The sequence below is a fragment of the Leptonychotes weddellii genome, chromosome 11 (genome assembly GCF_054177405.1).
Source record: "Leptonychotes weddellii isolate Sample4059 chromosome 11, ASM5417740v2, whole genome shotgun sequence".
In the NCBI taxonomy this organism is placed as follows: Eukaryota; Metazoa; Chordata; class Mammalia; order Carnivora; family Phocidae; genus Leptonychotes; species Leptonychotes weddellii.
In genome coordinates, this window is record NC_138379.1 from 9,597,578 (window position 1) to 9,625,470 (window position 27,893).

At 39.6% G+C, this 27,893-nt stretch overlaps 1 protein-coding gene and 1 pseudogene across 1 annotated transcript; one reads left to right on the forward strand and one right to left on the reverse strand.

Moving 5' to 3' along the window:
• Window positions 1-1,044: 1,044 nt before the first annotated feature.
• MS4A14 (membrane spanning 4-domains A14) lies at window positions 1,045-24,240 on the reverse strand. Its single transcript, XM_006743370.2, has 6 exons — window positions 24,103-24,240; window positions 22,059-22,187; window positions 19,476-19,526; window positions 17,001-17,150; window positions 13,789-13,887; window positions 1,045-3,198 (listed from the first exon to the last, which is right to left on the reverse strand). Exons 1-6 carry the CDS (start codon window positions 24,238-24,240, stop codon window positions 1,144-1,146), a joined length of 2,622 nt encoding a protein of 873 aa, XP_006743433.2. The 3' UTR covers window positions 1,045-1,143.
• Window positions 24,241-26,266: 2,026 nt separating this feature from the next.
• On the forward strand, window positions 26,267-27,580 carry LOC102731090 (nucleolar and spindle-associated protein 1 pseudogene; annotated as a pseudogene).
• The last annotated feature ends 313 nt before the right edge of the window (window positions 27,581-27,893 follow it).

The following is a 27,893-nucleotide window of genomic DNA, read 5'->3' on the forward strand; positions in this document are numbered from 1 at the left end:
TCTCTGCCATTCCCTGCCTCCTACTTTCCTGTCCCTAGGTATGTTTTATTCTCTCCCTATACACTACAGTCTACCCATTGCCACATTATATCTCATTAATAACAGAACAAACTTAGAGTATATATCCTCAACATAGATTTGTGGAGGGAGGAGTAAATTGGGTGATTGGAAACAGCAAAGCAGTGGGATTGATTTTTATTTCTCACTGACTCTTGGTTCTTGAGCCCTTTGAGAGCCTACATAGACTTCTTCCTGGTTGACTTACTGAGCCCCTATAATACATAGAGGAGGACGCAAGGAATTTTAGCACCATAGAAAAGTAGGTCCATTATGGGGCGCCTGGGTGGCTCAGTTGGTTAAGCGACTGCCTTCGGCTCAGGTCATAATCCTGGAATCCCAGGATTGAGTCCCGCATCGGGCTCCCTGCTCAGCGGGGAGTCTGCTTCTCCCTCTCACCCTCCCCCCTCTCATGCTCTCTTTCTCCATCTCATTCTCTCTCAAATAAATAAATAAAATCTTAAAAAAAAAAAAAAGAAAAGTAGGTCCATTAAATATTAAACTGTAAAACAGAAATTGACTCATAAATAGAGAACAAACTGGTGGTTTGGGGGGGTGGGTGAAATAGGTGAAGGGGATTAAGAGGTACAAACTTCTAGTTTTAAAATAAATCATGGGGATGAAAAGTACAGCATTGGGAATATAGTCAATAATATTGTAATAACTTTGTATGGTGACAGATGGTAACTACACTTAACTGTGGTGAGCATTTCATAACGTATATAATTGTCAGAAGGCTACGTTGTATACCTGCAACTAATATTGTATGTCAACTATACTTCAATAAAAAATGTATTCAGCTGTAAAATGAATTGGTGATCATAGATTGAAACACTCACACTGGTAACAGAGTTTAAATGTGGATTACTCCTTCAAACCCAGAAAGTTCTGATATAGCATTAATATTTGTTGCCATTTTATTTTAATTAAGGACAAATCCTTTGAGTGTTATGCATGACCTTTGTTTTCTGCTGAGTGAATAAGGTAGCAACTATACTTGAGAACATAGGTTGGAGGAGACTATATTGTTTTTCCTTATTTTGGTTCCATAATTAGGAGCAGTGTGGCATTTGGGTAGATTTTGCGTTAGTCAGAGTCTTCAGATTGCTGTTGGTCTTTTGGGTAACATGAGGTAGAAGTTAAAGTAGTATCTTCTTGGTATGAAGTTGAGCAAATTGAAATGTTTTTCTGCACATCTTGTTCTGAATTTATATCAGACATAGAAGTGAAATGTGTGTCTTGTATTGAGCTTTGGCGGGAGGAACAATTAAAGTCTGGCTTTTTGTCTTCTGACTGCAGGTTGTATAGGTCTTGGCTCTCAAGTTTCATGTTTTTTGGTTTGTTGTCTCTTGTTTGCATGGTGTCTATTTGCATATCTTCTTTTTGGATATCTGTGGATTTAAGGTCTTGTCGGTTCTTATCTTGATACTGACTGTCTTGAAATGGAATGCTTTGTAATTGTTGATGTCGAGTTATGGCATGCACAGTTTGGGCTTCTTGTTGTAGAGCTGTCTGCTTTAGGGATTCTTTCTCTAATAGATCTTGGGTTTGCAGGATTTGAGAGTCCCACTTTAGGGAATGTGGCATATCTACTTGCATTTCCTGCACTTTCCAATCTTTGCTTCTCCAGCTTTGAACTCTCCAATCTTGGGATTGTTGGCCTGAAAATTGCCAGCCTTGATATTCCTGGATTTGGAATTGCCCATCTTGATGTAGCTGCTCTTGGACCTGCAGGTCTTCAGCTTGCTGGGTGTGTTTCATGAGGGATTGCCCCTTATAAACCTGTAGAGCTCTATCTTGTCTATCTTTGTGTTGTTTCTTTGGGGATTGCTTCTCTTTGTCCTGTTGATCTTCACCTTGTACATATGGGATTTGTTCCCTTTTGGGTTGTTCCCATTGAGCCAGCTGGCCTTCAGCTTGCTGATCTGGGTATTGCTGTCTGTCTTGCTTAACTTGGATTTGCTTAGCTATGGAGTGCCTCTTTGGGGATAGCCAGTCCTTGATGTGCTCGTCTAGGGATTTCCTTTTTGGAGATGGCTGGCCTTGAATTTGCAGGTCTGGGGATTTCTGTTTTGGATATTGCAAGGCTTTGTTTTGCTGCTCTAAATTATGTGACTTTAGAGATGGATGATTTTTGTTTTGCCAGTCTAGGAATTGCCACTTTGAGGATTTCCTGCTGTGGAATTCCTCCTTAGATTTCCATTCTTGGGTCAATAACTTGACTTCTGATTGCATGTCTTGATATGCTACTTGCATAAATTGCTGGTTTTGATGTTGAAGGGACTGCTGATCTAGGCGTTTTATATTAGAGGACTGTGCAGCATGGAATGTTGGAGCTTCAAATAGCATGACTTGTGCTGGCAGAGCTGGTACTTGGGAAAGCAGATCTTGGTTAGTTATGCCTTGGGATGGTGGATATGGGGATATCATGTCTTGGGATGCCATGTTTTTAGATGGCATGTCTTGGTATGGTGTATTCTGGTATGACATGTCTTGGTATGGTACATTTTGAGATGGAATGTCTAGGGATTGTGTGTCTTGGGATGATATGTCTTGGTATGGCATGTCTTCCGATGTCTGGCCACGAGGCTGTGTGACATAGGGTGTTGGGGCTTGTACTGGCAGAGCTTGGGACAGCAAGTCTTTGGGTGGTAACATTTGGAGTTTTTTTATGGAATAGGATGGAAAAACTTGGAGTGGTGGAGCTAGGGACTGCACCATTTGGGTTTGCTTTCTTGGGGGTTGTGCGATAGCAGATTTTAGGTCTTCGTCTTTCAGTTGTTCAGTGTATGGAGTATTTTCTGTGGGCTTTTTCTCTGATGTGGGAGACAAAGATTTCAGCTTAGTTTGTTTTTCATGATGTTGTGAAGGTGGAGGGATATTTTTATGTTCATCCAGCACAGATGCAGAAGATGTATAGTAAATATTGCTGCCTCTCCTCCTTGAATGTTGAAAGGCTACAGGATTTCTTGAGATTCTTAACTTGAAGAAAGTATAGCCTCCAATGAAAACAGGTTGCTTGTTTGCTGTTGAATCACCAGTGGAAGACTGTTCTTGAAGCTCAAATTGTATTGCAGCATTTTCTTCAGGGGCAGATAGTTCACTGTCTTGAGTAACATCCGAAGGCAAGAAAAATACAATCTATAAAACCAAGGGGTAGGGAAAACATTACTGTAACAGCCAACTTTTGATGTTCTTTTCTTCTTGTATTCCCAAATGATTTTTCATCTCTGCCTTACACAAGGGGTCAGAAAACAGATACAAACAGAAATAAATATTACTAGCACTGTCTTTGCCATCAACTCATTGGTTTTATTTTGGACAAATCATCACCCACTATTATCTCAAATATTGAAAAGGGGCATTTGATTAAGATTGTCTGAAATATTCTTTCCATACTTAATATTATAAGGCATCTCAGAAATTTAAAATGATCCACTTGGTATTCATATATTCAGTTTTTTTGGCTTTTTAAAAAAGATTTATTTATTTCAGTGAGAGAAAGAGCAGTAGGGAGGGGCAGAGGAAGAGGGAGAGAGAAACTCAAGCAGATTCCGTGTGGAGCCCAATGTGGGGCTCCCCAGTCTCATGACCCTGAGATCAGGCCTGAGCTGAAACCAAGAGTCCAACACCTAACTGAACATGCCACCCAGGTGTCCCCATATATTCAGTTTCATAATGGTTTACTGTTCACCTACTAGATGAACTAGATACTGGAGATAAAAAATAATTTGATGTAGGTCTCATCTATAAGGTGTTCACAATGGTAAGTATACCAAGATATAAATAGATAGCAATACAATTTAGCAAATGCTATTATAGAAATAGATACTAAGTGCTTTATGGGAATGTAAAAGATGACCTAATTTTGAGTGCCAGGAAATGCTTCATTGAGGAGTGCTATTTGATCCATGTCTTGATGGATGAGTAGGAATTCCTTAGGCAAAAAGATCAGATAAAGTAAGATAAGAGTTGAAATCCAGGTAGAAAGAAACAGTGGGTACCAAAACACGAGGTTATGATGCAGCATTGTGTGATGGCAGATGGTAAGCAGTTAGATATTGCTAGATATTATGCTAGGTGCTATAAATTGAATCTTTGTGTCCCTCCAGATTTATATGTTGAAACCTAATCTCCAATGTGATGGTATTTAGAGGTAGACTCTTTGGGAGGGAGATTAGATTATGGGGCTGTGGGGCCCTTGTAAATGGAACTAGTGCCCTTATAAAAGGACCCCAAAGAGCTCCCTTGCCCCTTACTCCATTCAAGGACACAGTGAAATTACCAGCTATGAACCAGGACTCTGAATATGCCAGGACCTTGATCTTGGACTTCCCAGCTTTCAGAACTATGAGTAATAAATATTTGTTGTTTAAGCCACTCTGTCTTTGGTATAGCAGCCCAAATGGACTAAGACATAAATAGATACCAAGAAGTGGGAGTGCTGCTGTAACAAATATCTAAAAATGTAGAAGCAGATTTGGAACTGGGTAATGTTTGGACACTGGAGAAGACTGGAGGTGCATACTAGATAAAGCTTATATTGCTGTGAATGGACTGTTGAGGGCAGTTGTGGCGAGGGCCCAGGAAGAAAAAAGGAGAGCCATAGATAAAGCCTCAGTCTTCTTAGAGAATACCTAAGTAATCCTGAATGAAATTTTGGTGGAAATATGAAAGATAAAGGTCATTCTGATGAGGTCTCAGACAGAAATGAGAAATATGTTATTGGAAACTAGAAGAAAAGTGATCGTGGCTATAAAGTGGCAAAGAACTTGGCCAAATTGTATTTGTGTTCTAGTGTTTTATGGAAGGTAGAACTTGCAATAGTGAATGAAATGATGAAATTTCATGTAGTAAATAATATTATTAATAATTAATAATAAGTATTTTATGAAATAAATAATAAAATTTAGCTGAAGCTATTTCTAAAAAGTGTTGAAAGTGAGCCTTGGCTCCTTCAGACAGCTAGAAGTAAAATGTGAGAAGAGAGAAATTATTTAAAAATGGAATTGTTAAGCAAAAATGAAGCAGGACTTAATGGCTTGGAAGATTCCCAGTCTAACCATATTGCAAAAAATGAGAACACTAGGAGCATGACCAAGTGACTTGTTTGATGAAGAAATTGGTATAGGTCAGCCATCTCAACAATAGCCAGAACCTATTCTCCAAAACAATGGAAGAATGACACCAGAGGTGATTCAGAGAGCATCAGGGATGCCACTCCTATCACGGGCCCAGAGTAAAAGGCCCTGGGAGAAGAATGGTTTCAAAGGATAGGACCACCTCTCTGGTTTCAAGCTGAGCCAGAATGCCCCCTCTCAGTGTCTCAGAGGTAGGCCACTGCAGAGAGCTGCTGCATGGCTGTGACCAGCTGAGCCGTGGGATAATGACCACCTCCACTGAGATTTCAAAAGATAGTGCTGCCTGACAGAGACATGGGCTTGGGACCCCAACCCAGAAGAGCCATAGACATGGGACTCCAGCCCAGGAGAGCCAGAGGACCCAGGAAGAGAGCTGCTGCAGGGGCAGAACTCAGGTGATGAGCTACCGTGAGGCCTTCCTGCTGAGCCATAGGGGTGATGTCACCCCCACAGTGAGCTTGGAAGTCAGAGCACTGAGCCAAAGAGGATTATTCGTGAGCCTTAAGGTTTGTTTTGCCCTGTTAGGTTTTAGACTTAATTGGGACTTGAACTTTATTATTTTTTTTTTCCCTATTTCTCCTTTTTGGAAGAATGCACCATTGTATTTTGGAATTTTGGTATCATAACATGTTTGGTTTCATAGGTTCACAAGCAGAGGGGAATTTGCCTCAGGATGGATCATATGTTGAGTCTTACCCCTATCTGATTTAGATGATATTTAGATAAGACTTTGGACTTGACTTAAAATTAATGCTGAAACAAGATAAAACTTTTGGAGCTATTGGGATGGAAACAATATATTTTTCATATGAAAAGGACATGAATTTGGAGAGCGGGAAGGGATGGAATACTACAGATTGAATGTGTTCCCCCTAAATTCATAAGTTGAACTCAATCCCCACCGGGATGGTATTTAGAGGTGGGGCCTTTGGGAGGTGATTAGATCATGAGGGTGAAGCCCTTATGAATGGAATTAGTACTTTTATAAAAAAGAAACCCAGACAACGCCTTTTCCCTTCCCTCCTTGTGAAGGCACAATGAGAAGATAGCATCTATGAACCAAGAAGTGGGCACCCACCAGGCTCTGAATCGACTAGCCCTCTGCCCTTGGACTTCTAGCCTCCAGAACTCTGAGAAATTTTTGTTATTCAAGCCACCCAGTCCATGGTATTTTTTGTTATAGCAGCATGAATGTACCAAGACACTAGGCCAGGAAATTTGAGCTTGAGCTTAAAAAGTTTTTTAAACAACTAAATGACGGCAGCTGATACCACCTTTAGCCAATGCTTCCCATTCTTCACAATTTTTCTTTCTTTCTTTCTTTCTTTTTTTTGGGCGGGGGAGGGTTTGTCATTACAGACCAGTCTACTGAGTCTTGTCAGCCTGTGTCCTTTCTAAGGTCATCCACAGAGTCAGAATAGACTATTTGTTCTATTTGATGAAGTGATTGGAACTCTGAGTGATTAAATGACCTAATTATGTTTACCTATTTGATTGATGGCTGGCCTAAAATGAGTCTTCATGTTCTCTTATACTACACATTGTCATTCCCCTCCTACTTGGTTTTCACATCTATATTTTATCGCCGTTGGAAGGCTATTTATGTGAGGATTAATAGCCCTTTAGGGGACATTTCTGCATTTTTACTCACCCTCAAACTTTTGTTTCATTTGAATAGTAATTTTTTCATTTGTTTGTTAAAAGATTTGGAGCCATGAATTATAATTTCTTTAACTTTATTCAGGATTTTAAGTGTATTCATCAGTGATTACCAGGTGCTAGACAGGTTCCAAAGTCATCTCAAGTAATAGTTATTGTATTCCTATGAGGTTATTTGAGAGAACTGAGGTTCCAACCAGTGTCACAGAGCTACTAACTTGTGAAGCTAGGAGTATATACTGCAGTTGAATTCTAGATCCTGTGCTTTTCTCTCCATCTAATCTATTCTAATTTCTAATACATGCTTCTTTATAATAACCACTTATTAGTGGTTACACCTTACTCCAGGGTGGCTGTGACTGAAGACTATATAAAATAATGCTTTGGGCGTGGTGATTGGCACAGAGAAGTTGATCTGTAAATATTAAGAGTTCCCTTTCCCTTTCTTCTTCTTGAGATCACGGTGCATATTGCATAGTACCTTTGCATTCTCTGTTGTACTTTGCACATTGTTATGCCATTAAAAAGCCCTTTTTGTGGAATTAAATTGAATAGTTACTCAGTGTAATTTGTTTTAATATTGCTCCTAAAAAGTTTCATACTCTTCTGTGGTTGTATCAAGAAAAGAACAATACATCAAATACCTGGGCTCAGATAATATAATAAAAAATGCAAGCTTGAGATGAAAAATTATAAAAGTTGATACTCATTCATGATAAAATGTTCTCTACAAATGAGGATAAGTTTAGTCTATGAAAACCTATAGGTAACATCATATTTAAGGGTAAAATGTAAAACTTTTCAATCTGTGGTTTGGAACAAGAAAAGATTGGGTATACTCAGCATTAAAAAAAAAAAATTCCTGGAGGCTCTACACAGTACAATAAGTCAAGAAAAATAAAGAATAAAATTTGCAGATAAAAATGTTTTCATTTACTGGTATAACCATTGTCTACTTAGAAAATTCTAGGAAATCTATACAAAAGCTACTAGAATTAATAAGTTTATTAAAGTCTTAGTATACCGGTATATAAAAATAAATTACATTTCTATATGTAGGAATAGATGTTAGGAAAATAAAGTTTTAAAATATATGTATGATAGCAAGAAAAAACATGAAATACTTAGGGATAAATTTAACAAAATATGCAAAAGATTTATACACTGAAAACTATAAAATATTGCTGAGACAAATGAAAGGAGATGTAAGAAAATGTAGACATATTCTATGACATGGGCAAGCAGACTAAATATTACTAATAAGTAAATTTTTCCTAAATCATTTATAAGTTTAGTGAAACTCCAATCAAAATCCCAGTAACATTTTTTAGGAATTGATAAACTAATTCTAAAACTTATATGGAAATGTATAGGATGTAGGACAGCCAGAAATGATTTTGAAAACAAAAAAGTTAGAAGATTTACACTATCTGATTTTAAGAATTATTCTAGGGGAACATAAGAGAAGAAAGCAGAATAGGAAGCTCCTGGAATCTGTCTGTTCAGCTAGACCACAATTGTACTGGCAGAAATACTCTGAAATAACTACTTTGCAACTCTGGAGTCTATGTGAACATTTGCAGCTTCCAGAGGAAAGGTTGGCTGGTAAATTCATAGGTTATGTCAGTCAATTTAAGCCATCAGCATGGTACTGACTACTTATCTCCCACTCCGAGCCCCTGACATGGGAGATGGCAGCCCATGTTGCTGGAGCCAGGGTGGGCAATTAGAATCATGTCTTCCAAGTATCAGGTTTCTTTCTTTTTTTTTTTTTAAGATCATTTATTTATTTATTTGACACAGAGAGACACAGCGAGAGAGAGAACACAAGCAGGGAGAGTAGGAGAGGAGAAGCAGGCTTCCTGCAGAACAGGGAGCCCGATGCGGGGCTCGATCCCAGTACCCCGGGATCATGACCTGAGCCAAAGGCAGACGCTTAACGACTGAGCCACCCAGGCGCCCCTCACATATCAGGTTTCTGTATTCTTATTGCAGATTGCTGTTTCTGATCACTGATGTGTAGGCACAGAGGCTAGATGCCATTATTTCAATCCATACTGGCTGCAACCACTTCTAGAGAAAATTATTCAACTTCCAGCTATTTTTGTTTTTTGGGTTTTTTGGTTTATTTTGTTTTCTTGATATTTAAAAACAATGGTATTTATGGGAGAATGTAGAAACCCACCATGCATGAAATGTTTCCCCCTGAGATCAAGAACCAGATAAGAATGCCGGCTTTCACCACTGCTACGCAACATTGTAGTGGAAGCTCTAGACAGGACTGTTAAACAAGAAAAAAAAGTAAAAGTCATCCAAATTGGAAATGAATAGTGAAGCTATTTCTTTTCACAGATGCCCTAATCCTATATAGGGAACATGACAAGGACTGAAGAAAGTTGTTAGAACTAAAACAAATTCAGCAAAGTACAACATACAAGACCAACACACGACAGTCAGTTGTGTTCCTGTATACCAGCCATACGCATTCTGAAAAGAAGATTCAGAAAGCAATTCTATTTACAGTACCACCTAAAATAATTAAGTACTGAGGAATAAATATAATCAAGGAGATGGAAGAGTTCTGTGCTAAAAGCTGCAAAATATTGCTGAAGTTAATTAAAGTAGGTCTAAATAAATGGAAAGGCATCCCGTGTTCATCATAGGAACAGTTGACATTGTTAAGATGCCAATACCACCCAAAGCCATCTGCAGTTTAAATGCAATTCCTATCAAAACTCCAACAGCCTTTTTCTCAAAAAGGGCAAAATCATTTCTCAAATTCATATGGAATTCCAGGGGACCCAAATGGTCAAAAAACATCTTGAAAAAGAATAATGTTGAAAAAAATCACACTTCCCAACTTTGAAACTTAATACAAAACCACAGTAATTAAGACAGTATGGTACTGGCATAAAGGCAGACCTACAGACTAATGGAGTCGCATACAGAGTCAAGAAATAAACCCTCACGTGTATGGTAGATGGATTTTTTTAAAGATTTGTTTATTTGAGAGAGAGAGTGCATGGGAAGGGGCAGAGGGAGAGGGAGAGAAAATCCCAAGTAGACTCTGCCCTGAGCATGGAGCCTGATGCAGAGCTCAGTCCCCCGACCCCAAGATCATGACCTGACTGAAACCAGTCAGATGCTCAACCAGCTGTGCCACCTAAGCACCCTCATAGATTGATTTTTTTTAAAGATTTTATTTATTTATTTGACAGAGAGATAGAGAGCACAAGTAGGCAGAGCAGCAGGCAGGGGGAGAGGGAGAAGCACGCTCTCCGAGGAACAGGGAGCCCAACATGGGGCTCGATCCCAGGACCCTGGGATCATGACCCAAGCTGAAGGCAGCTGCTCAACCGACTGAGCCACCCAGATGCCCCATCATAGACTGATTTTTGACAAGAGGGCCAAGACCATTCAGTGGGGGAAATGATAGTTCCAACAAATAGTGCTGGAAAACTGGATATCCACATGCAAAAAAATCAATTTGGAGCCTTGCCTTACACCATATATGAAATTGAACTCAAAATGGATCAAAGATCTTATGCTAAAAGTAGCCAAAGCTATAAAACTCATAGAAAATATTGAGGGAATTCTTCATGACGTTGGATTTGGCAGTGATTTCCTGGATATGACACTAAAAGCAAAGACAAAAGAAACAAGTAGTAACTGAACCTCATCAAAATTAAGAACTGTCATGCATAGAAAAATACTGCCAGAACAGGAAAAGACCACCTACAAAATGACAAAATATTTGCAAATCATATATATACTAAGGGGTAATATCTAGAATGTATAAAGAACTCCTACAGTTCAACAACAACCACCACAACAAAAACAACCCAATTAAAAATGGGCAAAGGACTATATAGCTATTTCTCCAAAGAAGATATACAATCAATAGGTGCATGAACAGCTACTCAACATCACTAATTCTGGGAAATTAAAATCAAAATCACGATGAGATATCTAAAACTGCATACCCATTAGGATGGTTATTATAATGAAAAGAAAGGAAATAACAAATGTTGGCGAGGATGTGGAGAAATTGGAACCCTTGTGCACTGCTGATGGGAATGTAAAATGATGCAGCCATTGTCAAAACATTTTTACAGTTTCTCAAAAGTTTAAATACAGAATTACCATATGACCCAAGGAATCACACTCTTAGATATATATATATATCCAAAAAGAATTGACTAGAACAGATATTTGTATACCAGTGTGCCTAGCAGCATTATTCACAATAGCCAAATGGTGCAAAAAAGCTGTGTCCATCAACAGATGAATGGCTAGACAAAATGTGGAATATACACAAAAATGGACTACTGTTCATCTATAAAAGGAAGGAAATTTTTATAGATGAATATGAATGAACCTGGAAAACATTATGTTTAGTCAAGTAAAGCAGATACAGAAGGACAAGTATTATATGATTTCACTTTTATGAATTATCTAGAATAATCAGTAGATAATGGAAAGTAGGCATAGAGACATAAAATAGACTAGAAGTTACCAGGGACTGGAAGGAGAAGGAAAGGGGAGTTATGTTTATGGTACAGAGTTTGTATTGGGGTGATAAAAAAAGTTTTGGGCATAGATAATGGTGATGGTTACACATCATTCTGAATATATTTAATGCCACTGGATTGTATACTTAACAAATGGCTAAAATGATAAATCATATGTTATGTACATTTTACCACAATAAATAAAGGTTACTATACTGAAGCTGCAGAAATTAAGACAGTGTGGAATATGTGGAAGGATAGACATACAGATCAATGGGACAAAATAGTGTCCAAAAGAGACCTATAATTAAGAGGTCAATTGATTTTCAACCAAGGTGCCAAGGTAATGGGGGAAAACAGTGCATCTTCAACAAATAGCATCGGCATAGCTGAATATCTCCATGGTGGGAGGGTGTATGAACTTCTTACCTCACAGCTGTATAATATGTAAAAGTTAACTTGAAATCTGTTACAGACCTAAACACAAAAGCTAAAACTATAAGACTTCTACAAGAAAATAGAGAAGAAAATCTTTACAATCTTAGTATAGGCAAAGCTTTGTTAGAACACGAAAAGGACTAACTATAAAAGAAAATATATCATAAGTTGGACTTCAACAAGTTTGTTATTTGAAAGAAACTATTAAGAAAATGAAAAGGCAAGCCAAAGCTGGGAAAAATATTAGCAATACACATATCTCAGAAAGGGACTTGTATTAAGAATCATTTAAGTTTTTATAACTCAATAAGATAATGCAATAAAAGTTGGCTAACAATTTGAACAGACACATCTCCAAAAAAAAAAAAAAAGATATACAAATGGACAATAAACACAAAAAAAACTCATCATCATTTGTCATCAGGGAAATGTAAATTAAAACTACAATGAAATTCTATGTGCCCCCTAGAAGAGCAAAATTATTAATACAACTGGCAATTCCAAGTGTTGGTGATTATATAGGGCAACCTGGCAGGGAGATAAGGAGCTATGTCTGAACAGAGATGACTGGATAGCAGAAAGGACAGGAAAAAGAAGCATAGTTATCTCAAAGGGTGGAGTGAACCATCAATGTTATATACCTCTTACATATTGCTGATAAGAATGCAAAATGATATACCACTTTGGAGAACTGTTTGACATTTTCTTACAAAGTTAAACATCCACTTGCCATCTGACCTAGCAACCAAATCCTAGATAAGATGCTCCAAGAGAAATGAAACCATATGTCTACACAAAGACATGAACTCAAATGTTCATGGCAACCAAATGCCCATCAGGAAGTACATGGATAGTCAAATTGTGACGTACCCTCACATAAACCCTCACATAAAAAGAACATAGTATTGATACATGCAACATCATGGATGAAGCTCATGAATATGTTGCTTGGTGGAAGAAGCCTAGACACAAAAGTACTATTTATGATCCATGTATAGGAAGTTTGAACAAGTAAAAACTATCAAGACAGAGATAGTGACTGTGAAGAGGTTCCAGAGAATCTTTTGGGATGATAGGAATTCACTATATATATATTTTTAAGATTTTATTTATTTATTTGAGGAGAGAGAGAGAGCACAAGAAAGGGGAACAGCAGAGGGAGAGGGAGAAGCAGGCTCCCTGCTGAGCAGAGAGCCCGATGCCAGGCTAGATCCCAGGACCCCAGGATCATGACCGGAGCCGAAGGCAGACGCTTAACCAACTGAGCCGTCCAGGCACCCCAGGAATTCACTATATCTTGATTATGATGGTAGCTAAACAGGGGTTTACAATTTGTCTAAACTCCTTGAATTAGGTACACTTAAAATGGGTGCATTTTGCTGTTAGTAAATTATACTTCTATAAAATTGATGTAAAAAAGAAAAAACTCCACATAACACAGGGCGTGGAACTGTTTTTTGGGATTTAGAGAGAGGGTTCTGGAGCCTCATTATTTTAGTCAGAACCATGATGTTCTATGACACTGGAGAGGATACTCTTTGTGCTTTAGTTCTTTCATAGGTAAAATAAGGGAGTCTTGATAGTTTTGATGAGTATCGCTGTTAAATATTTTTCTTCTCTGCTTCCCCTCTGGTGAGGGGATTGTCTCACACACCCTTATGGCCCAGGTATAAGCTCCCCATGACATAGTAATATGGGTTCCCATTAAGTCTGCTTCTCGCTTCTCTTCATATATTTTGTCAGGGAGATAAGGAGCTATGTCTGAACAGAGTCTACTGGATACCGTAGAGGGTAGGAAAAAGAAGCATAGTTTTCTCAAAGTGTGGAGTGAGCCATCAATGTTAAGCTTATCTCTCCTTGACCCTCTTCACCTTAGAAGTTTTAGTTCAGCATCTGAGAATACTGCTCGGGCAACTAAGAGACCAGAGGTCATCCTGCAGTGTGCCAGTGGGAACCCGTTCTTAAAACAACACTGAACGCACCTCATCAGAGTTTGTCCAGCACTTGCTTCTGAAGGAGGCGATAGTCACAGCGATGCTGAGCTCTACTATGCTGATGATCAGTAAGACTGACAAAATTCCCTGCAGATAATGAGGATAAATATATGGCATTTGGAATGAAAGCTGTATCATATTAAAGATATAAGCCAAGAACTACTTACACTGTATGACCACCTAGGGGAAAATCCACATTTTAGATGCTTCCATAGCCATCAGTGATTGAACAATTTTCATCTTACGTCTTTCTGATAAGCAGAGAAAACAAACTCCAATGCTTATAGGAGCTAGGCAACCATCCCAAATGAGTGGAACAGTTAGGAGGGAGACAGTAGAGAATAAGGGTATTCCTAGAATGTGTCCATTAATCAGTTCTGAACAATAGTTGCCATGTGGGAACATGGGCCCCATGATGTCTTTTTTTTTTTTTCCCTAAGGAAGCTGGATATGCATATTGTTTAAAAAGATTTTATTTATTTGACAGAGAGACAGCAAGAGAGGGAACACAAGCAGGGGAAGTGGGAGAGGGAGAAGCAGGCTTCCCACTGAGCAGGGAGCCTGATGCAGGGCTCTCTCCCAGGACTCCCAGGATCATGACCTGAGCCGAAGGCAGTCGCTTAATGACTGAGCCACCCAGGCGCTCCTGGATATGCATATTTTTGTGAAATTTTCCAGCTATTCATTCATTTGTGTGAACCAAATAGAACATATCTGCAGGCTGGATATAGCCCACAGATTGCTGTTTTGCACACTGCTTTAAGGTAGTAGATCAAAAAAGCAGGGTAAGAAATAGCATGGTGTCCAGAAAGCTTGGGCTGGGGAGACTGGAAGAGCTGGTTGTGGTCAGGCCACACTTAACCTGGCCAAGTAACAGTCTGTCTGAACCTTGGTTTCCCTGCAACACATTCAGAAGCTTAGGTATTCCCCTATTTGTTGGTAAAACTGAAATGTATGAAGTGTCTTCCGTAAATTTGCTGTTGGACAAGATAGACCTGCTCCTGGTCATTGTGGAACTTATATCGTAATAAGGGAGGCAAACAGTGGCACTAGACATAATTAGACAATTATTTACTTAACTAAGTTAGAACAAGTGCCATGAAAAAGTATTGGGAGCTATGTACTACTGTAATGGGAGATCCAAACAGGCCAGCACTGAGAAGGGTAGAGGTGCAATCAGGAAGGACTCCTCAATGAAGTGAAGTTTAAACTGAGGTTCAAGAACGAGGAGGAGTTTTAATTGGGGAGGTGGAAAAGGGTAGGCACCAGGCTGGGAAACATTGGAAGCAAGAGAAAGCTGGTCTTATGGTCCTGGGGCAGCGGGTATTTAACACATTAAGGAATTTGAGGAAGTCCCAGATGTGTGGAGTAAGAAGGATAAAGACCTGGAACAATGTTGGAAATGGTAGGCAAAGTAGGTGTTATAGAGTCTTGTAAGCCTTTTAAGATTTGGGTCTTAATTCTGTGTTCCACAAGAAGCCATTGCATAATGTGCTCAGATTTGCATTTTTAAATGATGGCTCTGGCCATAGTGCAGACAGTGGATTATCTTTGAGACAGAGGTCCATTCATGAGATGTCTAGAGCCCACTGTTCTGGCTTTTTTTTTTTTTTTAAAGATCTTATTTATTTATTTGACAGAGAGAGACACAGCGAGAGAGGGAACACAAGCCAGTGGGAGTGGGAGAGAGAGAAGCAGGCTTCCCGCCGAGCAGGGAGCCCGATGTGGGGCTTGATCCCAGGACTCTGGGATCATGACCTGAGCCGAAGGCAGACGCTTAACGACTGTGGCTTTTTTTTTTTTTTTTAAAGCTTATTTGTGACATTTAAATTACACCAAGGAATTGTGGAGTCAGACACGTGAGATCTTGGAACGGATTCTCCCTGATTCTGTATATAGAAACTAATCCTGCAGTTGCCATCCATGCACAGTCAAAAATCTTTCAGCATACAGTTTCTTCCTGATACATACTAACATAATGTACAGTAGTGGTCTCCAATCCACTAGAAAAAAGAGTAATGGATTATAATGTTGTATGTCTCGGCCCAGTTAGGACAGGGTTGTATTCCTCATACAGTTTTCTGGCTTTTCTTAATAACTTTTTTTGAGTCTAATTCTGGAGTTTATCTCAGAACATAGGAGAGTGTTCTTAGGCTCGCTTTTATGGGTGATTGTGAGGATTAAATAAAATCTCATATCCAGGAACTGATAGCTCCTTTCTCTTTACTTCTTTATTGGGGGAGACAACTTCCCATGATTCTTTTTCACTTCCATCCAAACAGGTCAAATCTCATTAACGTTCTAGGACCAAGCCTTCAAGATGTGGCTGACAGAAATAAAATGAAAGCCCAGGATTTACTTGGGGAAGTAAAGGGCAAGGCTTTTTGTAGTCATTGACATGCATAAAAATGATGTCATTGAATGCTTATTAGATAAATACTGAAAATTACACCTACAGTTGTATTTCCTGGCAACGATATATCTCATGGGCTGTAATGAATAAAATTGCTACATTTGTGTATAAATGACTTATGTTCTAAAATTGTTAAAATACTTTATTAAGTGGCTCAAACATCTGCTCCCACTATATTTTTTTAAGTATTAATTGAGTAAACTTTATTTTTTTAAAGATTTTATTCATTTATTTATTTGAGAGAGAGATGGCAAGAGAAACCGCACAGGCTGGGGGAGGGGCAGAGGGAGAGGGAGAAGCCGACTCCCCACTGAGCAGAGAGACTGATGCAATGCTAGGCTCGATCCCAGTACACTGAGGTCATGACCTGAGCCAAAGGCAGCCGTTTAACCGACTGAGCCACCCAGGTGCCCCGATTTAGGTCATTTTGTTCCTCACTAATTCTTTAAAGGTAAAATTTAATCCAATCCATGTCAGTACTAATAGTAATAGCCAAAACCTATTGACTGTTTACACTGTGCCAGACAGTGTTCTAATTTGAGTAATCCTCATGACAACCCAGTGCAGGCTGTATTCTTATCATCTTCATTTTCCACACACAGAAAACTGGGGCTCAGAGAACTTACAAAACCAGGATTCAGGTCCTGAATCACAATATACTTCTCAACAGTCAGCTCAAATGCTAACTCAACTTCCATTATTGGGATCGAAATTGATGAACTGACGCATCATTAACACAGTTCAGGTAAGACTGTACAGATTCACCGTGCAGGGTAGGACCACTTACATTGAAAAGAGTTCTACCTATAACACATATTCCTTCGAGGGAAGGCATCTGGCAGTACTTGTGCTGGTGTTTGTAGCTGATAATGGTGAGAGTAATCCCAGCCACCGCCACCAAGGAACTGATAACGTTCATGGCCGTGACACCTTGTCCCTGAAAAATAGTTTTTAAAATAATATTAAAATAAATAAAAACCGAACCGAACCAAAAATACCTTGGAAGACATTCTTAGTGCCTTTGTCTTTCCAGATAGCCCGCAGGGATGAAGTGCTCCATCAGGTCGGTATGTCTGAAAGGCATGATAAGTTAAATACCGACTCATTGAAGTCAAGAGACAAACTAAGATTTAGAATGAGCCAGGAAGCCAAGAAAGAGAACAGGTAGAGAAGAAGGAGTGCTCTATGGTTAATGCTAAAGAAAACTTTCATTTTCTCCTAACGCATGGTCTTTCGTAATCTACAAGCAAAATGGTGTGTTAGGAGATATCTTCGCCTTGTAATTAGACCTAATTTTGAGTCCTGTTGAAGTAGGACCTTGTACAAGGTAACTTAATCTCTTGGAAATCTCAGTTTTTACCTCCAAAAATGAGAATAACATCATTTTAGGGCAGTATCCAATTATTCATTTATTTTAACAAGTGTTTAGTGTGCCCCAACTATGTGTCCAAACACTGCATTAGGCCCATGAGACACAAAGATCGACACGGTAGATGAGGTCCTGCCTTTGTGTGGCTTACATTCATTGCCCCAGGGATTCAAACAGTAACCAACCAAATCACTAGAATATTTACTGATGGCAGCAAATTTAGACTGGGGTTTAATGGTTTCCATTCTTGGCTTCAGTGTCTCAACATGGAAGTTATAAAAAGTCCAGATTGCCCCACCAAATTCCCTTCAGTCACTCTTTAAAGGAAAGGAAAACGCCAGGAAGGGGGAACTGTCTTATTCATACCTACTCCCAGCACTGCTATTGCTTTTTTATTTTATTTTATTTTATTTTATTTTATTTTATTTTTTTTAAAGATTTTATTTATTTATTTGAGACAGAGAGAATGAGAGAGAGAGAGCACATGAGAGGGGGGAGGGTCAGAGGGAGAAGCAGACTCCCCGCCGAGCAGGGAGCCCGATGCGGGACTCAATCCCGGGACTCCAGGATCATGACCTGAGCCGAAGGCAGTCGCTTAACCAACTGAGCCCCCCAGGCGCCCTGCTCTTGCTTTTTTAGATGAAAAACAAAGAAAAGCCTCATATCTCAATTCAGTAGATGCTACTGTATCTTGCTTGTGTATGTCTGTTGTGATGCGTAAAGCAGTGGTGCATCTACACAGCCTGTCCAATCCGGGAGCAGCTGTGGCTTAGTGTGGCAGGACTTGGAAGTATACCTATGACAAATGCTTACCCCAAGCACAGGTCTTTACTACAGACAGGCATTTTGGTAGAAAATGCACAGGCACGTACAGATATTCTATCTCTATCCTCAGTCCTTTGCTCTTTCTGGGCTCTGTTCTGGCTCCCGTAGGACATTTAATGGACTAAGATTTCTAAGTAAGCAATCCCCCATACGTATTGGGCTTCATGGTTTACAAAGAATATGCCCAGCCTTTGTCTTTTTTTTTTTTTTTAAAGATTTTATTTATTTGACAGAGAGAGAGAGACAGCGAGAGAGGGAACACAAGCTAGGGGGAGTGGGAGAGGGCGAAGCAGGCTTCCGGCTGAGCAAGGAGCCCGATGTGGGGCTCGATCCCAGGACCCTGGGATCATGACCTGAGCCAACCAACTGAGCCACCCAGGTGCCCCTATACATAATATCTTACTAAATTCTCAGAATAACCCTTTGAAGTAAGTACTTTTCCCTTCAAGTTGACACAGCAATGAGTGATAGCCTTGATTCCATCCCAGAATGATCTGGCATCAATATCAGACTCTTTCCTTCAGACTTTGAGCAGGTCCCAAAGAAAAGTTTCTGTTGGCAGGGGTGAGGGGCAGGGAGATTACAATGATCCTGGGATTGGTTTTGGTTAGAGTAGGGTTTCTCAAACTTTGCACTACATACATTTTGGGCTAGATCATTTATTTTTTGTTATGGTAGACTTTTCTGTGCATTTTAGGATGTTTAGACACATTCCTGACTTCTACCTGTAGGTAACAATAGTACCCTGCAAACCCAGTTGTGACAACTAAAAATGTCTTCAGATACTGTCAGATATTTTGGGGGGAGGAGGCAAAATTATTCCCAGTTAAGAACCACTGAGTTAGAGGAATGTAGAATGGATTCCAACAAGTAACTCTCAGATTACTTGACCAGGGCAATGGGAACTAGTAGAAGGATGACATTCGCAAATAGGAATGCCCTGAACTGCAAATTTGATGTCTAAAGATTTTCTTGGGAGATCCTTTATTACTAAAGGCTTTACATACAAAGATGATGTAAAACAAGTAGAAAGTCATAAATTACATAGAAGTCACAAAAGTAACTTACCAGACATTTTTCCTTGTCATTGATTCCTGTGAGGTATCCTGTAATAACATACTGTTAAGAAGAAAAGAAATAAAAGTTAACAGGAGATGTGTTTGACTCCCTTGTAATATAATCTCCAAAGTAAATTATATTGCAATATTATATATTATAATTTCCTTTGGAGATTATATTATAGTAGATATGTCTGTGAATCCCCTTGACCATATAGTCTTTCCATCTGAGCATCAAGGAGGAAGAGTAGGCACTGATGTAAGATGAAATATTGTGTTGGGCATACTTAGCACTGAACAACACCCCTTTTGCCAGGGTCAGCTGGAAGAGGCAGGCGCCTCCTTAAGGTCCCAAACATACCACCCAGATGTTTTGCTGGGCTCTAAATAGAAAGATAATTCTGGGCTCTGGGCCTGGTGGAGGGAAGGGATGGGTGAGCTGTGTCTGCTCTAGCTAATGGAAGGAGACTTTCTCATGGCAGAACTCTCTAAAGGTTGATGTGGGGGCTTGAATCTATTATAGTTATCTCAGCCACTTCTTTATCTGGAACGTAAAGAGTCTGCCTACCTATCTGTGGACCCTTAGGTTGCTCCCATGTCTTGGCTCAATGTAATCCCCATCAAAATACCAACAGCATTTTTCACAGAACTAGAACAAATAATACAAAAGTACTAAATTTGTATGGAACCACAAAAGACCCTGAAAAGCGAAAGCAATCTTGAGAAAGAAAAACAAACTGGAGGTATCACAGTTCTAGATTTCAAGATATACTACAAACTTGCAGTAATCAAAACAGTATGGTACTGGCACAAAAATAGTTACATAGATTAATAGAACAGAATAGAGAGCCCAGAAAGAAACCCATGATTGTATGTTCAATTAATCTGTGACAAAGGAGGTAAGAATAAACAATGGGGAAAAGACAGTTTCTTCAATGAATGATGCTGGGAAAACTAGACAGCTACATGAAACTGGACCACTTTCTCTAACACCATACACAAAAATAAACTCAAAATGGATTAAACACCTAAACCTGAAACTATAAAAATCCTAGAAGGGAACACAGGCAGTAATTCCTCTGACATTGGCCATAGAAGCATTTTTCTGGACATGTCTCCTAAGGCAGGGGTGTCACAAAAGCAAAAATAAAATTATTGGGACTAACTCAAAATAAAAGCTTTTGTACAGTGAAGGAAACAATCAATAAAATTTTAAAAGATAACCTACTGGATAGGAGAAGATTTTTGCAAATGATATATCCAATAAGGGGTTACTATCCAAAATATATAAAGAACTTACACAACTCAACACCAAAAAAAGCAAACAATCTGATTAAAAACTGGGCAGAGGACCTGAATAGACATTTTTCCCAAAGAAGACATACACATGGCCAATAGACACATGAAAAGATGCTCAATGTTATTAATCAATGCAAATCAAAACCATAATTGAGATACCACCTTACACCTGTTAAAATGACTAAAATCAAAAAGACAAGAAATAATAAGTGTTGATGATGATGTGGAGAAAAAGGAACTCTCACGCAATGTTGATGGGAATGTAAATTAGTATAACCACTGTGGAAAATAGTATGGAGGTTCTTCAAAAAATTAAAAATAGAAATGCCATATGAACTAGTAATTCCACTACTGATTATTTATCCAAAGAAAACAAAAAACCCCACTAATTCAAAAAGATACATGCACCCCTATGTTTATTGCAGTATTATTTACAATAACCAAGATATGGAAGCAACCTAAGTGTCCATTGATAGACAAATAGATAAGGAAGATGTGGTATATACAGTGGAATATTACACAGGTATAAAAAGGATGAGATTGTGCCATTTGAGACAACATGGATGGAACTAGAAGGTATTATGCTAAGTGAAATAAGTCAAACTGAAAAAGACAGATACCACGTGATTTCACTCATATGTGGAATCTAAAAAGAATGAATGACCAAACAAAAAGCAGATTCAGACCTATAAATACAGAGAACAAACTAACAGTTGCCAGAGGGGAGGGGGTAGGGGATGGAGAAAATGGGTGAAGGGGAGAGGGACAAACAGGCTTCCAGTTATGGAATAAGTAAGTCATGGGAATAAATGGCATAGCATAAGGTATACAGTCAGTGATACTGTAGTAGAGATGTATGGTGACAGATGGTAGCTACAATTGTGGTGAACTAGCATAATGTATAAACTTGTCAAATCACTATATTGTATACCTGAAACTAATGTAACATTGTGTGTCAACTATACTCAAAAATTATCTACTCTCAAACTCCATTTCTGTATTTGCAAAGGAGAAGGTAGGATATTTGCCCATCTGATCTCCCATTGGTAGTAAGGAGCAAATGACTTATTCTACACACAGGGCTTTGGAAACTTTTAAACACTGTACACCTAAGAGCATTATTACTGCAATGATGGTAATACAATGACCAAATGGAGCCACTCCTCTTGCCACAGAAGGGACTGGTTATCTGGTCTCCTTGGGGACCATATTCATGGGATTCATTATTCCAGAACCTGAGGCAGTTCAAACCAGTTGACTAATTTGTCAAAAGCTCCTAACTGACAGTACTCACAATAAGTGCTCCCCAGAACGGATATCCTGTGAGGAAAACGAGGGGAAATTTCTGGGAGAAATTGATGTAATTAAATGCAAATATAGTTCCGACGCCCACAATGATCAGTGCCAGCAGGATCTGGATAGCCTGTGAGGAAAGAAATGGGTCCATGAGATCACAAGTGCCCCAGCCTCTTTGGACTCTTCCAGATCCCTGGGGCATCCCGCTATGCTTATGTCACACCTCCCTCCACATGAATGCCTTCCTCTTCTGTGTGCCAACTGCCTTTAGATTTGCAGAAAGTCCACTGTCTCTTTCCTCATCACACTTACATGGGGTCCTGCAAGTTCACATTCCTCACTCTCATCCTGCACTACCTATTATATCCCCTGTATTACCAATTTACCTTGCACCAGACAGATTTAACTGTAAACTTGCAAGCTTCTTGAGGACAGAGACTGCAAACTATTCACCCTTACCTTTTTTTCCTTTTCTAGCTCCAGCATCCTACTTTTATCCCCACCCCCAGCACACACATTTTCCACATCCAATATATGCTTTTGGAGTTACGGCTCAGCCCATTTCTCTAAAAGTTTGAAGTTTGCTGATCTAGAGTGGAGAAGCTGGGGTGAGTTCTATGTCTCTGCTCTTCAGGCAAGGGCCTGCCTAGAGGTGAGAGTAATCCAGTGGGTTTATCAGCCTGTTAGGAGTCTGCACCATGGTGGTCTTGGGGTTAGCAGCTCTTCTCAGGACAGAGCTTCTCCTCAAGCATTCTGGGTTTTTCCCCAGGCCACAACTCTACAGCATTGCACCACAAGTGATGATTTTCCTCTTGTACCAGGGATGAAAACTGTGTGTACAGCCCTCCTTTAGGTACATTTATGATTGAAAAATATTTTGTCTACCTTGTGGCTCACTATGGAGCTTTGAATATAATTTTCAAAGAAGTCCCAATGCCTATAACAGCACAATAGGGAAGTCTAACCTCTCCACGAATGGCTTTTAGCTCCAAGGGAGGTGCCACCACACCCTGAAGTCACCTCCTCAATAAAATATTTGGAAAAATTACACCAAGTTTCAGGCATCCTCTCTGCTAGGATTCAGAGAGCAGTACAAACTCCTCATGAAATAGCCCCAGGATTTCCTCAGTGTTAGGAAGTTATAGCCAAACTGTGGAAAGAGCCTAGATGTCCATCAACAAATGAATGGGTAAAGAAGATGTGGTCTATATCTATAATAGAATATTACTCAGCCATCAAAAAGGATGAAATCTTACCATTTACATTGACGTGGATGGAACTGGAGGGGATTATGCTAAGTGAAATACGTCAACCAGAGAAAGACAGTTATCATATGGTTTCACTCATATGTGGAATTTAAGAAACAGCGCAGAGGATCATAGGGGAAGGGAGGGAAAACTGAATGGGAAGAAATCAGAGAGGGAGACAAACCATGAGAGACTCTTAACAATAGGAAATAAACTGAGGGTTGCTGGAGGGGAGGTGGGTGGGGGGGTGGGGTAACTGGGTGATGGGCATTAAGGAGGGCAGGTGATGTGATGAGCACTGTGTGTTATGTGCAACTGATGATTAACTGAACTCTACATCTGAAACTAATGATGTACTGTATGTTGGCTAATTGAATTTAAATAAAAAAAGAAAGATGCTTTCTAAATAAATACATAAATAAACAAACAAACACTCTATTTCTCAGAGTTAAATAAGCCCCCAGAAGCATTTCTAAGACATGCTTATAAATAAGACATTTCTAAGGCACACTGTGTGCATTTCTAAGCAGAACTTTTATTTCTCTTGTTAATCAAAATCTAGGGAAATGGTATTATTGGCTACATATTGGCTCTTCTACTGAAGATCAAATTATTTGTACAAGCAAGTGACTTAGAGGTTTTTATGATTAATCAAGAAGGAAACACTATAGACAAAAGGTAAGAGAAAAGAAGGGGAATCAAATCCCTTCCAGAAAAAACACCCATGCAGACACACCTGGAAAAATATCTTCTTTTCTCCCTTCCAGGAAAACCCATGGATGGGAGAGGACTTACCCCTAAGACTTTTGGTTCTCCCTTCAGGAAATCCAACAGAGAGGTATGAGGTTCATACGGAAATGCAGTCAGTACTGTATCATTTGGTTGTATAGTAATGACTTGGGTTGACCTTTTGACCTCGGATGATGACTCCATGATTCAATGGTAGAACTCTGTTAGAAGAGTGAGTGATTGAACATTGCCGCTAAAATCATGGTCTTCCAGCAGTTTCACATGGAGTCCTTACCAATGAGCCTTAGTGATAGCTCTCCTCACTCCTGGAACCACAGAATCACAGTCATTGAGTCATAGAGTCTTAGAATTCTAGAGCATATCCAGGCCCTGGATCCTGGTAAAGGCTCAATCTGGTTTTCCATAAGACCTCCTTTCTTGTCAATTTGATTAGAAGCAGGTGGTAAAGACAAAATAAATAGATGATGTACATGAAAACAAATCCCAGTACCTATGTTCATGAGATATAAAGGAACTGAAACTTATGGAATATCCATTATGTTCTAGGTACTGTAGACAGTGTTTTGTTTTGATATCTATTAACCTTTATCCTGTTAACAATTCTATAGTGCCAAAACTGAGGTACAGAAAGACTGTGTTGCCCACGGTAACATACTAAGGGATTGGGAAAGGAAGCAAACTCCACCTGTCTCTAAAATTTGTGTTTCTCCCACCCTCTTTCGAAAGGAGTTTCCCACTTGTTGATGAATTGTCTCACTTGCTGTTTAATCCTATTCCCTTGTAGTGTCAAAATCCATATTTAAGGAGGTATAGGACCAGATGTAGTTGCCACTTTAATAGAGAATATTTTAGCTTTCAGAAAGACAGGTAATGCTAATGCTGCTCAAAGCCTTCCTGATTTAAATTACGCAAGTACAAAGAAAAGAACAGAAAGTGCCTCTTGGAATTTTGCTTCCCACATTTAATCCTTTATAATCTTGTATTTGTTATAATTTTAACTATCAAACCACAAAGGTAAATGGTTTCACAAATCCAAAAAAATTATATGTACAAATGTTATCTTGAGTATTTCCAGCCTCAGCCCTGCTGGCATTTGGGGTCTGCTAATTCTTTGCTGTAAGGAGTTGTTTTGTTCATTGTCTCCACACATTGCCAAATGTCCCTTGGGGGTGGGGAGCAAAATCATTTCAGGTTGAGAACCATTGATGTAGAGAAATAATTGCAGACTGTGTTCTCGTTAATTTTTTTTTTCTGATAGAATGACTCTTTGTTTTCACATCCAGACTTCAGAGAGTGTACATATTTCTCAATACAACATTTTTCTACCAACATTTATTCAAGTGAATTTTAATTTATGTACCCAAAGTGCAAGGCAGCATTTTAAACAAAACAAAGTGTGGGACAAGTCTGTATTTAAATTGTAAGCAGAATTGATAGATCATCAGAATCATGTGGAGAAGTTTTGAAAAGCATGCTGTGTCAGTAAAGGGGTGGTGCCCCCAGCATGGTACTGACCCAGACTGCAGCCATGCACTGCAAAAAACAGCATCAATTTGTTACCAACCATTGTGATTATTTGGCGATCAAGGAATTATAGTACTTCAAGCATTTTTATAACCTGACATGTTAATTTACTATTAAATATTACTATTTAATATTTATTATTACTAGATATTTTACTGCCTTTTACTTACATTTTGGGACATTGGATGGGAGTTTGGATTGACTAATAGCATACGGTTTTTTCCTTTAAAATGGTGGGAAAGAGGCGCCAGAGTTTTGAACTGCGCTGCCGAGGCTGGAGTACGCGTCCTCTGCGTGGTCGCCTGGATGCAGCTCGCCATGGCCGTACCCTCCCTTGAGGAGCTGGACTCCTTCAAGTACAGCGACCTGCAGAACTTGGCCAAGAATCTGGGCCTCCGGGCTAACCTGAGGGCAGACAAGTTGTTAAAAGCCTTGAAAGCCCACCTTAAACACGAGGTAAAAAAAGAAAATGATAGGGCGCCTGGGTGGCTCAGTTGGTTAAGCGACTGCCTTCAGCTCAGGTCATGATCCTGGAGTCCCAGGATCGAGTCCCGCATCGGGCTCCCTGCTCGGCAGGGAGTCTGCTTCTCCCTCTGACCCTCCCCCCTCTCATGTTCTCTCTCATTCTCTCTCTCTCTCTCAAATAAATAAATAAAATCTTTAAAAAAAAAAAAAAAGAAAGAAAATGATAATAGGGATGGAAGTCAAACTTCTGCATCGTCTTGTGACCAGGCTGAGATGCAGAGCGGCAGCCAGGAACAAGCTGAGAGGGAGCGGATTGGCCATGGCACCAAAACCAGGAGAAGGTGCAGGACGGTCCACAAGAACCCTGACTCCCAGCAGCATGATTCAGAGATAAAAACAAGTGATCACGCTGAATTGCAGAATCAAGAGAAGCAGGAAAACCAGGATCTCAGAACAGTTGCAGAAGTTCCTTCACCACCAGATGAAAGCCAAGGAGAGGAGAATGCCGTTTCCTCAGGAAAAAGAAGAATAAATGGTAATGAAGATTCAAAGGTACCTTCAGAAAGAAAGAAGCCTCTCTACACAGATGGATTTTCCAAACCTGGAAAAAGCAAAAGAAATAAAAGCACTACTCCAAACTTTAAGAAGCTTCATGAGGCTCGTTTTAAGGAAATGGAGTCCATTGATCAATATATTGAGAGAAAAAAGAAACATTTTGAAGAACACAATTCATTTAATGAACTGAAGAAGCAGCCGGTCACCAAGGGAGCGGTGGTGACTCCAGTTCCTCTCTGGGGAAGGCTCCCCGTGGCTTGTACTCCCACCAGCCAGCGCCGCTCGCAGGGCCGGCCCCTGGCCGCTGCAGGCCGGAGCACCTTGTGTGGGAAGGGCTCCGCCAACCCATCCGCTCTCTGGGCAACTAAAATGAACGTCAGGTTTTCAGCTGCTACCAAAGATAATGAGCATAAGCGTTCACTGATCAAGACTCCAGCCAGAAAGTCTCCACATGTGACGATACCTGGGAGTACCCCAAAAGGCCAGGCTGTGCTCAGGACATACAAGTTAAAGACCACAGATGGAAATTCTGCTTCTGTTGTTACCCCATTAAAATTGACAACTCAGGCAACACAGACTTCAGTCTCCAGTAAGAAGCCAGTGTTTGATCTCAAAGCAAGTCTGTCTCGTCCCCTCAACTATGAGCCACACAAAGGCAAGCTGAAACCATGGGGTCAATCTAAAGAAAATAATTCTCTGAAGGAGCATGTAAACAGAGTTAGCTTCCACAAGAAAACTTACAAACAACCTCCTCTCCAGACTAGGGAGGAACAACGAAACAACATGAGCAAAGACGAAAGGAGAAGAAAGCAAAGGTTTTAGGAGCTCGAAGAGGCCTCATTATGGCTGAAGATTAATTTTTAACATCCTGTAAATAGTATTTTATTCTGAACCCTTTCTTTATTGTAAATATTTTTCTACTGTCCTCCCCACTTTAGTCAAAAGACTTTTTTCTGCTCTTTATTCACTATCTATGTAGTGTTGGTGGTTCTTTTCACATACTACATCCCTGAAAAGATGTTATTGACCTTAAAGCTCATGAATTCTTTGAAATCGTTTTTACCTAAGTCTCTGTACAATTCAGTTTTCTAATGAGACTCATCCTATAGATTCTTGACCTAGATTTTTAATGTCAAGTTCCCTCTGCTGACAGAACTGGAATCCTCTTCTAGACAGAAGCATTTACCTGAGGGTAGGTAGTTCTACCACAAGCTTTAGTAGAACCTAAACCACTAACAAGCTGAGAAAGCCACCTCATCTTCCTCCAGAGAATCGAGTGGTCTTAATGAAAC

Coding starts and splice junctions, on each gene's coding strand:
- MS4A14 (XM_006743370.2), bottom strand. CDS start 24,240: ATGGAGTCATCATCCGAGGTCAAAAGGTCAACCCAAGTCATTACTATA. Junction 19,527..22,058: donor CGTTCTGGGGAGCACTTATT/GTGAGTACTGTC, acceptor TCTTCTTAACAG/TATGTTATTACAGGATACCT. Junction 13,888..17,000: donor TAGGTAGAACTCTTTTCAAT/GTAAGTGGTCCT, acceptor CATTATCTGCAG/GGAATTTTGTCAGTCTTACT.